Raw genomic sequence first — 16,552 nt, 5'->3', positions numbered from 1 at the left:
GTGTCTCCATGTCCGTCAGGGTGTCTGCATGTCCGTCTGGGTGTCTCCGTGTCCGTCTGGGTTTCTTCGTGTCCGTCTGGGTGTCTGCATGTCCGTCTGGGTGTCTGCATGTCCGTCTGGGTGCCTGCATGTCCGTCCGGGTGTCTGCATGTCCGTCTGGGTTTCTTCATGTCCGTCTGGGTGTCTGCATGTCCGTCTGGGTGTCTGCATGTCCGTCTGGGTGTCTCCGTGTCCGTCTGGGTGTCTGCGTGTCCGTCTGGGTGTCTACGTGTCCGTCTGGGTGTCTGCGTGTCCGTCTGGGTGTCTGCGTGTCCGTCTGGGTGCCTCCATGTCCGTCTGGGTGCCTCCGTGTCCGTCTGGGTTTCTTCATGTCCGTCTGGGAGCCTTCATGTCCGTCTGGGTGTCTCCTTTTCTGTCTGGGTGTCCCATGTCCGTCTGGGTGCCTGCATGTCCGTCTGGGTGTTTCCATGTCCGTCTGGGTGCCTGCCTGTCCGTCTGACACTGATGTGTCGGCGTCCCTCCCACGAAGGTGGACCGGGGCGCGGTCCCTCCCCACTTCCCTCTGGCTTTGCAGTGCCGCTCTCCCTGCAGCGGAGTCTGATCCACCCGCCTCGGCACTCAGGCCGCCTCTCCCTCAACTGCGTGTCCGAAGCTGAGCCTGAAGCAGCTTGAGGGCAGGAACGGGGGGTTCAGGAACGTGGGTCCTTAATCGCTCCTTCCGAAAACCGAGCCCATGGCCACCTCACCCTCCGCACGGCACAGCGCTGGGCGAGGATGCGGCCTGGCTCGGGCCCTGGCGCCGCCGCAGTGTCTGCGGGATGCCGACTCGCGTTGCTGGATGAACATGTGTGTGCAGGAGCATCTGACACACAAAAAGGGTTTCGTTTGTTTTTAATCCTCACCCAAAGACGTGCTGAGAGAGACCGGGAGCCCGAATCATCGGTCGGTGGTTCCCACACGGTCTGGACCGGGGCTCGAACCCGCCACCTGGGGGTGCACAGGGCGCCTCGGCCAACAGAGCCCCGTCCCCCTGGGCCTGCGTTTCCAGAGGACGTGGGGCTGCGGCCATGGTGACTCTGGGCTCCCCACCTCTGATCGCTCTTTGAGAACCGCTCACTCAGCCTGGCCCTGGCCGACAGTTCTGGGAAACACGTCCCGAGGAGAGATGTCAGCAAACTGATGGGAAATAAACCTTGGAAATGCTGAGTCAGAGGCTTAAACCGGTGCCTTCTCTCTGGTCACACTCGCCGATTCCCAGGGCCGGCAGCGACAGGGAGGCCAGGCTGTGACACGTGCTCTCGCGTCTCGGGGCGGCAGTGCTTGCCGTCAGGGGGACCACGGGCAGCTGTCCCGGAGCAAGGGGTGCCCGAGGGGACCCTGTTGGCTGGGAATCCGCGCTGCGGCCTCAGCTGCCACCAGGAGCACCTGGCGGGCAGGGGACGGTGCTCCCCCCACAGAGTGCCCGTGGGGTCCCGTGTCAACCGCTCAGCTCTCCAAACTCAAAACAGACCCGTAAGGTGTGGGGCGGCGGTCTGGGCACTGTCCCGGTTTGATTCCCGGTCAGGGCCCAGGCCCGGCCAGTGTGGCTCAGTGGTTGAGCATCGACCTATGAACCAGGAGGTCACAGTTCCATTCCCGGTCAGGGCACATGCCTGGGTTGTGGGCTCCATCCCCAGTAGGGGGTGTGCAGGAGGCAGCTGACCCATGATTCTCTCTCATCATTGACATTTCTATCTCTCTCTCCCTCTCCCTTCCTCTCTCTCTCTAAAAAAGAAAGAAAGAAGGAAGGAAGGAAGGAAGGAAGGAAGGAAGGAAGGAAGGAAGGAAGGAAGGAAGGAAGGAAGGAATCTTTAAAATAGAGAGATGCCTGTGTTTGGGGTCACATGTTCAGTGTAAAAGCAGGTGCCGTATGTCTCTCCTTCGCCCGACCCCATAAATCTCCACCCCCTCCCAAGGGCGGGGGCAGGGGGGCCGTTTCGCCGGGGGCCCCACATGGACGGGGCGGAGGCAGCTGCGGCAGAGGCCGGGCACGTGCCGTTACGTAAGGCTGTTGTTCCGGGAGCTGAGTCACAGGGAGGCTGGGAGCGGCGGGCGGGGCCGGGCGCAGGCAGGGAGGGAGAGGAGCCCTCCGGGGAGTGTGGCTCCCACAGCCCCTTCCCTCCTGTGGCTTCCGGAGCAGGGCAGGGCCTCTCCACACAGCGAGCGACTCTAAGATGGGCATCGTAGGGGCGGGGGGTGGGGGGGGCAGAAAAACGTTTCTGTGTTATTCTAGAAGCCTTCCCATGGCTTCCTTGTAACGTGGTCTGAGCTCCCACCAGGACCGCTAACATCTCATCCCTGGCAGCTGGGCTGCTCCAGCGGGAATGACCATTTGGGGGCGTAGCGGAGGGGCTTAAAGGGAACTTCCAAACGACGTGGGGCTCCGACAGGCGGGATTCCAGGGAGCGGCGCGGGGAGGCCCGGAGGGAGGCCCGGGTCCCGCCGGTGCTGCACGGGCGGAGGGCGGCCCTGACCAGGCGCTGTGTGGGACTCCGGCCTCCCGGTCCGCGATGGTTTCGGGGCGCCTGGCCTTGGCCGCTATAGGGGAAAGCCCTGAAACGCTGTGTTAAAATCATCCATTAACTGGGCTGAGCCTGAGGCTAGGGGACCGGGCCTCGGGGCTCTGCCGCCAGCACCTGCCAACTGAGATCTCGGGGTCGAAGGCGTGAGTCCGGGGCGGACGCCGCGTCCAGCTCTGCCTTGGCTCCGGGTCGCCAGGGCGGGCGCTCACGGCTGCCGTGCCTCAGGGTCCCCGTTGGCACTATGATAGTATGAATGGCCCTACCCTGCCCGACCGACGTGGCTCCGGGGTTGAGCATCGACCTAGGAACCAGGAGGTCACGGTTTAGTTCCCGGTCAGGGCACAGGCCCAGGTTGTGGGCTCCGTCCCCAGTGGGGGGCGTGCAGGAGGCAGCCGACCCGTGATTCTCTCTCATCACGGATGTTTCTCCCTCTCCCTTCCTCTCTGACATCAATACAAATATATTTAAAATAAATGAGTAAATAAAACATGAGCAGCCCTCCCCGACGGGGTTCCTGTGGAGACAGAACGGTCAGGACCGTGGGAAATGCCCACCGGGCGGCCAGGGCCCGGCGTGGGCCGAGCGCAGCTGCCGTCTGCGTTTGAGAGGAAAACCCTGGCTCGCTCTCTGCAGCGGCTGCGTTTCTGGAGGTGGCCTTGCCCCATTTGGGGGTAAAGGGAGTCACTAGGAGTGAGAGCAGATACCCTAAACATAGGCCCCCCATCCTACTGAATGTCATGTGCGTGCCGTCCCCCGCCACGGCGCCCGGCACGGGCTGCACACCGCGGCCCCACCGAGGAGGCAGGCCGGGGCCTCTCGGGCTGGGAAGCACTGTCCCCTGAGACTGTCAACGTGATGGGCGGCTCCCTTACCCAGACGTGAACGCTATTCCCGTGAGAGAAAACAAGGGCTTGGTGCTAATCCGTAGAAACGCGAGGTCTGAGAGCAGCGACTTCAAGGACACGCAGGCGGCAGTGACGCAAGAGGCAGGAAGGTTTGCGTCTTCCAAAAACAAAGGTGAGCCAAGAGCCTCCGGGTCAGGGCAGCCCCCTGAGCCCCTGCACCGAACACGCACACACACACACACACACGCACACACACATGCGCACGCACACACGCGCATGCACACACGCGCATGCACGCACACACACACGCGTGCACACACACACATGCACACGCACGCACACACACACACACACGAGGCGGGCTGTGATCCACACAGTCCACAGGAGCCCCCACACATGGCCGCGTCCTGGGGAGCGGAGGGCATTTTGCTGCTTCCACGGGCTCTGGCCAGTTCCGTGTGGGGACAGCCCGCTGGCCGCGTGTGTGGGGGTGTCTCCCTGCCCTCAGCCCAGTGCTGCTCAGTGGTTAGAGCAGCCATGGGCAAACTACGGCCCGCGGGCCGGATCCGGCCTGTTCGGCTGTTCTATCCGGTTCTCTTGCTCTCCCCTCCGCTCCTTTACTTTGAATTTATATTAGTTCACACAAACACTCCATCCATGCTTTTGTTCCGGCCCTCCGGTCCAGTTTAAGAACCCATGGTGGCCCTCGAGTCAGAAAGTTTGCCCACCCCTGGGTTAGAGCGTCCGCCCTCAGACTGAGGGGCCGCAGGCTCGATTCCGGTCAAGGGCATGTACCTGGGCTGCGGGCTCGATCCCCAGCCCTGGTTGGGCGTGAGCAGGAGGCAGCCAATGGGTGAGTCTCTCTCACATCCATGGCGCTCTGTCTCTCCCCCTCCCTTCCACGCTCTTCAGAAGTCAGCGGGAATACATTCTCGGGTGAGGATCAACAACAACAAAGAGAGTTCGCCCTGAATAGCAGGGCACCTGCTAACCGGCCGACTGTGGAGCCAGGACCAGCCACGTTCTCCTCCACAGGCCGTGCCGGGACCGTACTTAGCATTCCCGTTGTGGAGAGGTTGTCAGCAAACTTGAAGGGTGTGCCGCGTGCTGGCAGGCGCCCTCCCCTCGCCACACACTTCTGACGTTTAGCAAAGGGCAGGAAGGGAGGCCGGGGAGAATCGGTTTTCCGGGGAGCCCGGGAGAGACGGGTCATAACGATGATGGATTTAATTTCTCCGTCTGCCCCTTCTCTCCGCCCGTGTCGCAGAGTCTGAGCAACTTTGCATAAGTGAAGACGGAAGGCAAGCCTTTTTCTTTGTCCCTTTGTTCTCCGGTCCGGTAACGTCGCCCAGAGCCGGCGCGGTGTTTATGAGATTTTCTGGGTGTTTGGCTTCAGCCCGGTTCCTTTGCATTCAGCACGTCCTTAAAAGCGTGGAGTGATGCTCATTTCCTGCCTGGCCGTAAAGTGTCAGGAGGCGAAGCAATTTTGCAAATAGCCTCCCTCTCACGCTGGGTGCAATTCGTATTTGTAAATGTGAACCTTGCGCGAGGGTTTGCATGAGGCAGAGGCGTCCGTCAACACGGAGGTTTGGTTTGTGCCCAGCCCTGGTCCCATCGCGCCCCCTGCCCCTCCCGTGCCGTTCACGCCATCCCTTATCTCTCGCTCCTTCCCTTGTAGCCAGAGCTACCTGCAAGCCGCCAGCGACGGGCCGGCCGGCCACAGCCTGGACCCCTCTGCCAACTACAACTCCCCGAAGTTTCGCTCCAGAAACCAGAGCTACATGAGGGCGGTCAGCATGCTGAGCCAGGCCAGCTGCGTGAGCCAGGTGGGGACCCCTTGCCACCCCTCGTCCCCTAGGCCCCATCTCTAAAGCTGTGATGTCTCCAGGAGCCTTCCTGCCAGGTGACAGGCACCCCCCACCCCCAGATCTAGGGGGAGGCCAGGAGAAGACCTTCCACAGATTACCCATCTGGGGCCTTCCTGAGGTGCAGTTGTCCCGACATTTATGACTGTGATGCTTACATTGATCTCTTCCGAGGAAGGAAGGACGGACCAACGGGCCATCTCAGCCCCTTGCTGCTGAGTTAGCTCAGACTGTCTTCCTTTTCCCAGTAAAGCGGGCCAGGGGGGCAGCCTGATGGTGAAACGTGGGGACCTCCGCCCGCCCAGCCACCGTCAGTGCCACACCCTCCCCACAGCACGCCTCTCTGTAAAGGTCACGTGTGGCGACCTCCGGGGAGCCCACCGTTGGCTCCGCATAGAGCCCTCGCCACACACAGGCCCGCCCCTTCCTCACCTGCACCCTTCCATCTCCCCAGTGTTCCTGGCCTCGGCTCCTTCCCTAGAAGCACTTTGAGGTGCGTTCCTGAGCTGGTGGGTCACAGAGGAGGTGTGGGATGCTGCAGACCACACGGACCTTCCCCCCGCCTGACGCCCTCCAGGGACGCCCCCGGGACCGAGCCGCGGTCTGACTGCCCGCGGGGAGCCCTTTCCGCTTTCCGACGCGCCCTCGAGCTCGGGGACGGTCGGCTCGCAGAGGGCAGGTCATTTCTATCCTTTCTCATCCAATTCGAGACCCGTCTCCACCACCTCTCGTTTGCCGGGGAAGAGGCACGTTCACGCTCGCAGCTCGCTGAGAAGCTGTGGCCGGAACATCGGCCAGACGGTCCCCTCCTGAGCCGCGCTCTTTGCTTGTAGGACGCATGTGCGTGTCTAACCCCTCGCAAAGGAGAGTGCCGGACCCGCTCGGCACGTTTCACTCCTACGTTCTGGTCCTTCCTCCCACCCCAGCCTCGTCCACCGGGTCTTGGCCCCGCAGTTCACTCCGTTAGATTTCCAGGAAAAGCCTCCCGATTCAGCTCATGGGGAATATGAGCGTGTTACCCCCGAGAGCCCTGGGACCGTGTCACCTGCCCAGGGTCACGACCCTCCACGAGGTCCCCGGCCCAGCCTGTCTCTGCCCCAGGATCCCCCACTGTCCTCCCCGATCGTTTTTTTTAAAAATATATTTTATTGGTATTTCACAGAGAGGAAGGGAGAGGGATAGAGAGTTAGAAACATCGATGAGAGAGAAACATCGATCAGCTGCCTTCCGCACACCTCCCAGTGGGGATGTGCCCGCAACCAAGGTACATGCCCTTGACCGGAATCGAACCCGGGACCCTTCAGTCCGCAGGCCGACGCTCTATCCACTGAGCCAAACCGGTTTCGGCCCGATCATTTTTTTAAAATGCTGTTGGGCTCAGCCAGGCTACCTCAGTGGTTGAGCATCAACTTATGAACCAAAAGGTCACAGTTTGATTCCCTGTCGGGGCACATGCCCGGGCTGCAGGCTGCAGGCTTGAACCCCAGTGGGGGGCGTGCAGGAGGCAGCCAATCCATGATTCTCTCTCACCGTGGATGTTCCCATCTCTCTCTCCCTCTCCCTTCCTCTCCGAAGTCAATAAGAATATATTTAAAAACAATAAAAGGCAGTTGGGACTTTTAGAGGTGACTCCACACCTGGCCGTGAAATCACAGACTTGAAAATCATCACCTGCTGAACTCCCAATGAAGTGGGGGTGCTCATGCCACAGGCCGAGGAAGAAAAAGGGGAGGGGGGGGCAGATTGAGGTGATGGCCCTGGTGGAGGGCAGACGGAGACCCGGCCCAGCCATTGAGTTTCTGCTGCTGCCCCGGGGACAGGACCAGCTTACTGACAAACTTGGGCTTGGTCTCCATGACGACGAGGAGAGGCAGGGGAAGAAGCTTGTAGTCGGGACACGTCCTTTGCACCAGGTACTGTGCTCGCTCTTCCACGCAGCCTCTCTCGAGCGCAGCCAGACCTGCCGGCCACGCTTGAACCTTGGCTGGGGGTCCACAGGACGCCACGCCAGCTCGGAATTGGCCGTTCGCCTTTGGGTTTAGTGAGAAGTAACCTACCCTAGTGGGTTGGGCTCAGTGGCTAGAACGTCGGCCTGTGGACTGAAGGGCTCCGGGTTTGATTCTGGTCAAGGGCACATGCCCGGGTTGCGGGCTCCATCCCCGCCCTGGTCGGGCCTTGTATGGGAAGCAACCCATCGGCGTGTCTCTCCCACCTCGGTGTTGCTCCGAGTCTCCCCCCCCTTCCGCTCACTCTAAAAATCAATGAGAAATACCCTCGGGTGCGGACTGACAACAACAGCAGCGAAGAGATAGCCCAACACGCTCCTTGCCGAGCTGAGCGACGCGGTGCTGATGTCGCACTCGCTGTGCTGGGCGTGGGAGCCTTTCCGGAAGCCGGTGGGTTTCGTGCCCGCGGGTCCGGGTGTGCGCGGCGGCCTCGCCACCGACCGCGCCCTTGCCCGTTGCAGATGAGCGAGGCGGAGGTCAACGGGCAGTTCGAGTCGGTGTGCGAGTCCGTCTTCAGCGAGGTGGAGTCGCAGGCCATGGACGCCCTGGACCTGCCCGGCTGCTTCCGGACGCGCAGCCACAGCTACCTGCGCGCCATCCAAGCCGGCTACTCCCAGGACGACGAATGTCTCCCCGCGCTGACGCCCTCCCACGTCACCTCCACCATCCGGTCCACGGCAGGTAAGGACGCCTGGTGGGACGCTCGGGGGCGCGTCTTCTCCCCGGGAAGGGGGCGCCTCGCGGCAGGGACGGCTGACTCTCGGGTGCCGGGAACCGCTCGCCTGCATGCGTGACGTTGCCGTGACTGCAGTGGCGTGTTGAAACGTCTCTTTCATAGGTAACTTTCTTCTAAGAATGACATCCATAGTTGTCAAGGTTTTTAAAAACAATCAAGTCTGCCCGGCCGGTGGGGCTCCGTGGCAATTCATGTTTGCACACACAGGAGGTCACGGTTCGATTCCCGGTCAGGGCACGGGCCGGGGTGGCGGGCTCGGTCCCCCGTGTGGGGCTTGCAGGAGGCAGCCGATGCATGGTTCTCTCTCATCATTGCTGTTTCTCCCTCCCTCTCTGAAATCCATAAAAACATATTTAAAGAAAAGAAAAGGGGTAAGCACTGCTAATTAGGAGGTGATTGCCCTTTAAATGTCCGCGTTTAGTCGACTGCAGCCAAGCCCGGGATGCACAGGGATGCGGGGCCTCGGCGGCGGCGGCCAGCCCGCGTCTCCGCCGCTCAGTAAGCGAACCCATAAACGTGATTCATTGCTGCGAGCAGCCCGGGCGTCTGTAAATCCTCCGGTCGTCGTCGGGCTGCGCGGATCCAATGTCACCGGTTCCTTCCGTTCTGTGGCAGCCACGTCCACCCCCGGAAAATTTACCGCCTGAGCCGCTAATATTTCTCCGCGCCGTCATATCGCTCCAGCGCGATGGATAGCCACGGCCCGGGGCAGGCGGCCAAATCCCACGAGCTGCCCGTGGCGGCCGCGCTGAGGAGCGAGGTGACTGGAATACATGAGGCTTGGGACACGGCGACCGGTCAGACAAACCAAGGGCATTCTCAGAAGCCGGGCACGCCAGGCGCTCGACATCTCCAGCGCTGGGACCCAGAGCAGGGCCAGGGACAGGGGCAGAGAGGGGACGGGGGCAGAGGGGGGGGCAAGGGCAGAGCGGGGACAGGGGCAGAGCGGGGACAGGGGCAGGGGCAGAGCGGGGACAGGGGCAGGGCGGGGACGGGGGGACAGGGCGGGCCAGGACGGGGGCAGAGCAGGGACAGGGGCAGGGGCAGAGCGAGGGACAGGGGCAGAGCGGGGACAGGGACAGGGGCAGAGCGGGGACAGGGGCAGGGCGGGGACGGGGGGACAGGGCGGGCCAGGACGGGGGCAGAGCGAGGGACAGGGCGGGGCCGGAACAGGGGCAGAGCAGGGACAAGGGCAAGGCGGGGGGCAGAGTGAGGACAGGGGCAGAGCGGGAACAGGGGCAGAGCGGGGACAGGGGCAGGGGCAGAGTGGGGACAGGGGCAGAGCGGGGACGGGCAGGGCGGGGCCGGGACAGGAGCAGAGCGGGGACAGGGGCAGGGGCAGAGCGGGGACAGGGGCAGAGCGGAAACAGGGACAGGGGCAGAGCAGGGCCAGGGGACAAGGCGGGGCCGGGACAGGGGCAGAGCGGGGCCAGGGGGACAGGGCGGGGCCAGGACAGGGGCAGGGCGGGGACAGGGGCAGGGGCAGGGCGGGGACAGGGGCAGAGCGGAAACAGGGACAGGGGCAGAGCAGGGCCAGGGGACAAGGCGGGGCCGGGACAGGGGCAGAGCGGGGCCAGGGGGACAGGGCGGGGCCAGGACAGGGGCAGGGCGGGGCCAGGACAGGGGCAGGGCGGGGCCCAGGAAAGGGTGTCGCCGGCCCAGAAACAGAGCCTCTTGTTTGCATGGAAAAGGCTTCAGCAAGATGTGGGGGAGGTCACGTGGAATTAAAATTGCAGAACTTGTGCCCCTGGGAAGGCCTGCACTAACTGGCTTTCTTTTTAAAATGTTTTTATTGATTTTTAGAGAGAGAGGAGGGAGAGGCAGAGAGAGAGAGAGAAACATCAATGATTAGAGAGGATCATCATGGATGAGCTGCCTCCTGCACGCCCCCCACTGGGGATCAAGCCCGCAGCCCAGGCATGTGCCCTGACCGGGAATCGAACCGTGACCTCCTGGTTCCTAGGTCGACGCTCAGCCACTGAGTCTCGCTGGCTGGGCTGTTAAACAGTTACAACACTGCTTTCCTAAGTGGAATCGAGACGGCGTGCAACCGTAGCCTGTTTAATAAGAGTGTGAAAAACACCAAAGCAATGACAAGTCGCTGTCTGAAAAAGGCAGAAAGACGCAAGGACGGGAAGGCATCGCACTCAGCAAGCGCTGCGCGCCCGATGGGATTCAGCGCGCCCTGTCACGGGCGAGGCGGGACGTCCGTAGTTTTGTATGACCGTGCATGGGAGACGGGATTCTCACCCTCACACGTCCTGGCCGTCCTTTGCCGATGTGCGTGTGTGGAGAGAGGAAGGTTATTCTGACAAATGGATGCTCTTTGTGGTCCTAAAACTATCTCTTGAAAATAACTCCCTAACAAGAGTTGTTTTCAAAAACATTCACTGGGGTGATTTTGAAAAAACAATAGGATGTATTGAAGTGATTCTTTATGCATGCTTAAAAAAGTAAGTGGGTGTTCCTAGTTAAATGTTAAAATATATGCGTGGGAGGTTTTTAGTTAAGAATTCAGGAATATGTGGTAAACATCTCTAGGATGTCCCCCCAAAAATGTGTACACACACTTGGAATCATTATAAAGGCAGTGTTTACTGAAATACATTTCCTTTTTGGCCCGGCCTGTGTGTGGCTCAGTGGTTGAGCGTTGACCTATGAATCCGGGTCCGATTCCCCGTCAGGGCACATGCCCGGGTTGCAGGCTCCATCCCCTAGTAGGGGGCGAGCAGGAGGCAGCCGATCCATGATTCTCCCTCCTCATGGATGTTTCTGCCTCTCCCTTCCTCTCTGAAATCAATAAAATAGATTTAAAAAATAAGAAAAATACATTTCATTTTGAGCTCTCAGCTGCTGGAGTGTGCCCACTTTGGGGGGACCCCTGTATTTGGAGCGCCCACAGGCAGCGGCTGCTGGTGGACGTTCGCTCGCTTGGGGTCTTCAGCGTCCGTTTTTCACTCAGCCGAATCGGCCTGTTTTTTTTTTTTTTTTTAATATATTTTTATTGATTTTTTACAGAGAGGAAGGGAGAGGGATAGAGAGTTAGAAACATCAATGAGAGAGAGACATCGATCAGCTGCCTCCTGCACACCTCCTACTGGGGATGTGCCCACAATCCAGGTACATGCCCTTGACCGGAATCGAACCCGGGACCCTTCAGTCCGCAGGCCGACGCTCTATCCAATGAGCCAAACCGGTTTCGGCGAATCGGCCTGTTTTTTAATCTAATCTGCAGCCCCGCCGGGTCCAGAACCCGCTGCTCAGCAACACGCCCCCCCGCTCCTTGCACCACGGACACCCCTACGCGTTGATGCGTGTCCTCTCCTGAGACGGAGGGGTTCTGAACACATCTAACCTTCATTCCACACGTGGCGTCTCCCTCACCCACGGGGATTTATGGGGCAGATGGACTTGTTGAAATGTGCGCTTCACCCCATTTTCCGAGGGAGGGAGGGAGAGAGGGAGGGAGCGGTGTGGATGCGGCGAAGGGAAATGCCAGGAAATTGGATTATAATGGTTTTGCTCCGGGTCAGACACTTTCTCAGCCTATGTCACAGCGGATCCGCGAAGCCATTAAAACAAAGGGGAAATCCGCGCACGGGCGGCGAGCACACAGCCAGAGCTCATTCCGCTGTGTTGTTCCTGTGTCGGGAGCAGCCTGTCTCTCAGGGACATGGCAACCCCCCGCCCCGTCTCCGGGGTAACCTGGGGCTCCGGAGGCCACCCTCCTCAGCTCCAGGTGCAGGCCTCTCCCCGGGCCCCCTCCCCTGGCCCTCCACGCCGACCCTCCCGCCTGCTGTGTGCAGGGCCCGGACGGAGGCTGCGTGGGGCCCACGCATGGGACTCAGAGCACCTCCCCATCCGAGTCCTGAATGTCAGTCACCTTCAGAGGCCTTTGCCATGTGGGGAGAGTCCCAGGGACAGGGATTAGGACGTGAACCTGGGGGAGGGGCTTGCATTCTAATGGGATTATAGTGAACGCCGGGTGAGGGCACGGCAACCGGAGGGAGGAGGGGATGGGGTCTCTGGAAGCCGCCCAGTGCAAGCACGGATGCAGCTCAGACGGACAGAAGCCTGGCGCGGACCCACTGCTCCTAGGCCCTCGAAGCTAAGCCTCGTCACACATGCACGTTCATGATGTGACACCAGTTCAGGCGCAGCTGCCAGGCAAGAGTTTCATGAGGGGCCCCCCTCCTGTGGCCGGGTCGGGGCCCCTGCCTGTGGCCGGGTCTGGACTTCCCGCATGTGGCCGGGTCTGTACCCCGCTCCTGTGGCCGGGTCTGGACTTCCCGCCTGTGGCCGGGTCTGGGCCCCCCGCCTGTGGCCGGGTCTGTACCCCGCTCCTGTGGCCGGGTCTGTACCCCGCTCCTGTGGCCGGGTCTGTACCCCGCTCCTGTGGCCGGGTCTGGACTTCCCGCCTGTGGCCCGGTCTGTGCCCCCCTCCTGTGGCCGGGTCTGTACCCCGCTCCTGTGGCCGGGTCTGGACTTCCCGCCTGTGGCCGGGTCTGTACCCCGCTCCTGTGGCCGGGTCTGGACTTCCCGCCTGTGGCCGGGTCTGTACCCCGCTCCTGTGGCCGGGTCTGGACTTCCCGCCTGTGGCCGGGTCTGGGCCCCCCGACTGTGGCCAGGTCTGGGCCCACCGCCTGTGGCCGGGTCGGGGCCCCCAGGACGAGGCGGGGGGGTTCTCTCTGCCCTTTCTCAGTAGCGGGCACACACCAAGGTCACGTCTCTGGCCTGCGCTGCCTTCTCTCCGTGTTCTCAGCTCCAGGCCGTGCAGCGGGATGAAGGCTGGACTCCCAGCCTGGCCTCTGGCGCCCGTGCCCTGGGACGTGACTCCCCGAGATGCAGAGGGCGCAGGAGCGGTGGCGTGGGGCCGGGGGGCCCACCTGACGGGCTTGGGGCAGACGGGCTCGATGGCCCGGCGGCGGCGGTGTTTGCAGGGGGTGCGTTCCCCGTGCGGGTTTGCGTTTCCTTGGGAAGCCGAGATCCGACCCCTTTAGCAGGAGGCTGTGGGGTGCCTGAGACCCCAGGCGCAGCACGGGGCGGGGGCCAGAATAGTCTCACGAGTCCAGGCAGGGCCCACCCGCCCCCTTCCCTGGTGGCTGCAGGCTTCCTGGCCGCAGGAGGAGGTGTCTGCCTGGCCAGCACAGGCCCTGGGGCTACGCCCCCTGCAGGCTCGGCCTGGCAGAGCACCCCTGGCCAGGAGCTCAGGACGCCAGCGCCAGCATCTGATGGCTCACTCCCGAGGACCACTCCCAGGGCGCGTGCACGGAAGCGGGCAGGAGTGCTTGGTCCTTGTTGGGGGCCCACGACTGCGTGTTCCTTTCTGTGACCGTCACTTGAGATTGTGGCGACGTCGTCCCTCCTGCAGGTTTGGGGCCATCCCATGTGCTCATCAGACTTCATGGGAGAAGCAGACAGACTTAGGCTGCGTTCATCGAGCGTGCGTGAGAGGGAGCAAGTCAGAAGTGAGGGGTCGTCCCACCCCCACCGACACCAGCGAGGTGCTGCGGACCAGACAGCCCCGGGTCAGAGGGAGAGGGCTGTCCCCAGCCGCGATCCTTGTCTTCTCATGGATGCGTTTATACGGCACCTTGACTGTGTCGTGAAAGCCACTTTATTAAAGCCATTCACGCAGGCACCTCTGTTCAAGAAGGAAGGCAAACAAACCTACACGTCTGGCTTAGGAAGCGCAGACTAGGGTTAGGGTTAGGGTTAGGGTTAGGGTTAGGGAAGGGTTAGGGTTAGGGAAGGGTTAGGGTTAGGGTAGGGTTAGGGTTAGGGTTAGGGTTAGGGAGGGGTTAGGGTTAGGGTAGGGTTAGGGTTAGGTAGGGTTAGGGTTAGGGAGGGGTTAGGGTACAGTTAGGGTTAGGGTTAGGGTTTGGTTTGTGGTTAGGGTTAGGGTTAGGGTAGGATTAGGGTTAGGGTTAGGGAAGGGTTAGGGAAGGGTTAGGGTTAGGGTTAGGGAAGAAATAGGGTTAGGGTTAGGGTAGGGTTAGGGTTAGGGTAGGGTTAGGGTTAGGGTTAGGGTTAGGGTAGGGTTAGGGTTAGGGTAGGGTTAGGGCAGGGGTGGGCAAACTTTTTGACTCAAGGGCCACAATGGGTTCTTAAACTGGACCGGCGGGCCAGAACAAAAGCATGGATGGAGTGTTTGTGTGAACTTATATAAATTCAAAGTAAAGGAGTGGAGGGGAGAGCAAGAGAACCCTCCGCTCTTTTGGCTCCGCGGGCCGGATAGAACAGCCGAACGGTCCGGATTCGGCCCGCGGGCCGTAGTTTGCCCACGGCTGGGTTAGGGTTAGGGTTAGGGTTAGGGTACGGTTAGGGTAGGGGTAGGGTTAGGGTTAGGGAAGGGTTAGGGTTAGGGTTAGGGAAGGGTTAGGGTTAGGGTTAGGGTATGGTTAGGGTTAGGGTAGGCTTAGGGTCCAGTTAGGGAAGGGTTAGGGTTAGGGTAGGTTTAGGGTCCAGTTAGGGAAGGGTTAGGGTTAGGGTTGGGTGCTCAGCTAATCTGAAGAGCGAGTTGGTGGGGGTCCGCGTGTTACACCCCCTCCTGTCTACAGGGTCCAGAATCCCCTGATGACTATTTTTGTGCAGATTAATTCCCGGGTCCCTGTTGACGCGGTGGCGGCCTTCCCAGAATTCCTGAGAAGCACCTGCAACCTTACCTTGCCAAGACTGAGACCGCTGTCTTCTCTGCTCAGGGAGGAAACGGCCCTTTTCCCCTCCCTCTCCCTCTCTGCATTCTCTCCTTAGAGGCTTTAACCATGTGCGCTGTGCTGGGCTGGGGGAGATCACGGCTTGTGGGTTCCAGGCTGGCTGCACACTGCTCACTGGACGGCCTTGTTTCCCTTTCCTTCCTGCCCCAGTGTCCCTCCCCCTCCTGCCCTGGGACCTGTCACTCCTCGCTTTGCTCTTTCACTGACTGTTGCAATGGAAGGTCGCTCTCTTTTCCTTAAAGAGACAGTAGTAACCCCACATGTTGGGGTTTTTTGGGGTTTTTTTTTACGTTATTGATTTTAGAGAGAGCAGAAGGGGGAGGGGGAGAGACATAGAAACATCACTGATAAGAGGGAAACACTGATTGACTGCCTCCTGCAGGACCCCTACTGCCCTGACCGGGAGTGGAGCCGTGACCTCCTGGTTCACAGGTCGACGCTCAGCCCCTGAGCCACGCAGGCCAGGCTCAGCTAAGCTTAAAGCGTCCCGTTCCCGGAGACCGGACAGTCCACGTGTGTCCCGCTGAAAAGTTACCGCCAGGGGGGTGGGCGGGGGGAGCCACACCCCGCATTCCTGTCTCATCGGGGCATCTCGCCTTCGTGCCCTCCAGAGCGGGCGTGGCGGCTGGCACCCGGCCTGGCCTGGCACCCCTGAGTGCGCGGCCCTCGGAGTGGATTCTCTCTCGGGTTCCTCAGGACGGACCCCGAGGAAGTCCGAGTTCTGGTCGTGTCCTGCGACCTCTTTAATGTTCGAGGTGAAGGCGGCAAGTGTCTCGCGCGGCGAACAGCTGCGGTCACTGCTCCGTCTGCGAGGCGTGGACAGCCGGGGGCTCATTAACACATTAACACGTGTGAGAACACGTCCGAGCGCTCCCCCGCCGGGCGGCCCACGTGATTCCCGTGACTTTCGGGAAAGGGCGGCGCGGCCCGTGGGCTGGGCCCTGCGTCCCGTCCCTTCGCACTCGTGTGGAGCCGACGCTCCTTAAAGAGTCAGCACAGCCACCCCACCCGGTTCTCTGGCGGAGCTGTGCCCTCCACGCGGGTCCTGGCCCGCAGGCTCTGGCCCAGGCGTCGGGGCTGAGGGCTGTGATCCCGCTCGCGCTGCTGTCTCCCAAGTCCCGGTGAGGAGCCCGCTGCGCTCACACGGAGCTCGACGCTTGCCGTCCAGAAGGCGCTTTATCTCGATTGCGGATTTGTGCCTCCTGCGGTCCAAGGCTAATTTTTGGGTTTCCTTCTTGGCGTGCAAATGACTGCCGAGGACTGAGCCCAGCGCTTTCCGCCTCCCGGTGGTAATGAGGCGTGTGGTCAGCGTGCCGATGTGTTCACCACGAGGTCGCTCAGTGGCAGAGAATAGGGGCCGGCAGCCTCGGCTGCATCTGGACAGTTAGCTGGTCTCCACGGGTGCCCCCAGATTCTCCCGCAATAGACTGGCCAGTCCAGCCCCTCGCAGACCTAAAGGAATGCCCTGAGGGTCCAGGTCATTGGCTCCTGAGGGTCCAGGTCATTGGCTCCTGAGGGTCCAGGTCATTGGCTCCTGAGGGTCCAGGTCATTGGCTCCTGAGGGTCCAGGTCATTGGCTCCTGAGGGTCCAGGTCATTGGCTCCTGAGGGTCCAGGTCATTGGCTCCTGAGGGTCCAGGTCATTGGCTCCAGGTCTGGGTGGGATGGACCGGAGGAGGCGTGCTGGCATCCACTTTGCAGCTCGAGTCCCTCTGGAGCGTCTGGAAGATTGGGCTACAGGTCCCGGCCCGGAGCTGCGGGTCTGTCACTTAGACGCCTGGCTGGTGGGCTGTGGCTGTGGCTGTGGCTGTGGCTGTGCTGTTG

The 16,552-nt window shown here is 61.4% G+C and overlaps 1 protein-coding gene across 6 annotated transcripts in view; it reads left to right on the top strand.

The window, feature by feature from the left end:
• The window catches only part of DLGAP2 (DLG associated protein 2), a 282,363-nt gene that overhangs the window by 229,715 nt on the left and 36,096 nt on the right, over positions 1–16,552 (top strand). For all 6 annotated transcript variants that reach the window (XM_080659612.1, XM_080659611.1, XM_080659609.1 and 3 more), the window contains 2 exons: positions 5,085–5,232; positions 7,739–7,958. In XM_080659612.1, the coding sequence (XP_080515738.1) occupies positions 5,085–5,232; positions 7,739–7,958 (368 nt within the window). The remainder of the gene's footprint in view (positions 1–5,084; positions 5,233–7,738; positions 7,959–16,552) is intronic.

This window comes from Plecotus auritus (genome assembly GCF_963455305.1).
Source record: "Plecotus auritus genome assembly, chromosome: 3".
Classification (NCBI taxonomy): domain Eukaryota; kingdom Metazoa; phylum Chordata; class Mammalia; order Chiroptera; family Vespertilionidae; genus Plecotus; species Plecotus auritus.
The sequence above is the reverse complement of the archived record's forward strand: the minus strand, read 5'-3'. Positions and strand labels throughout refer to the sequence as shown.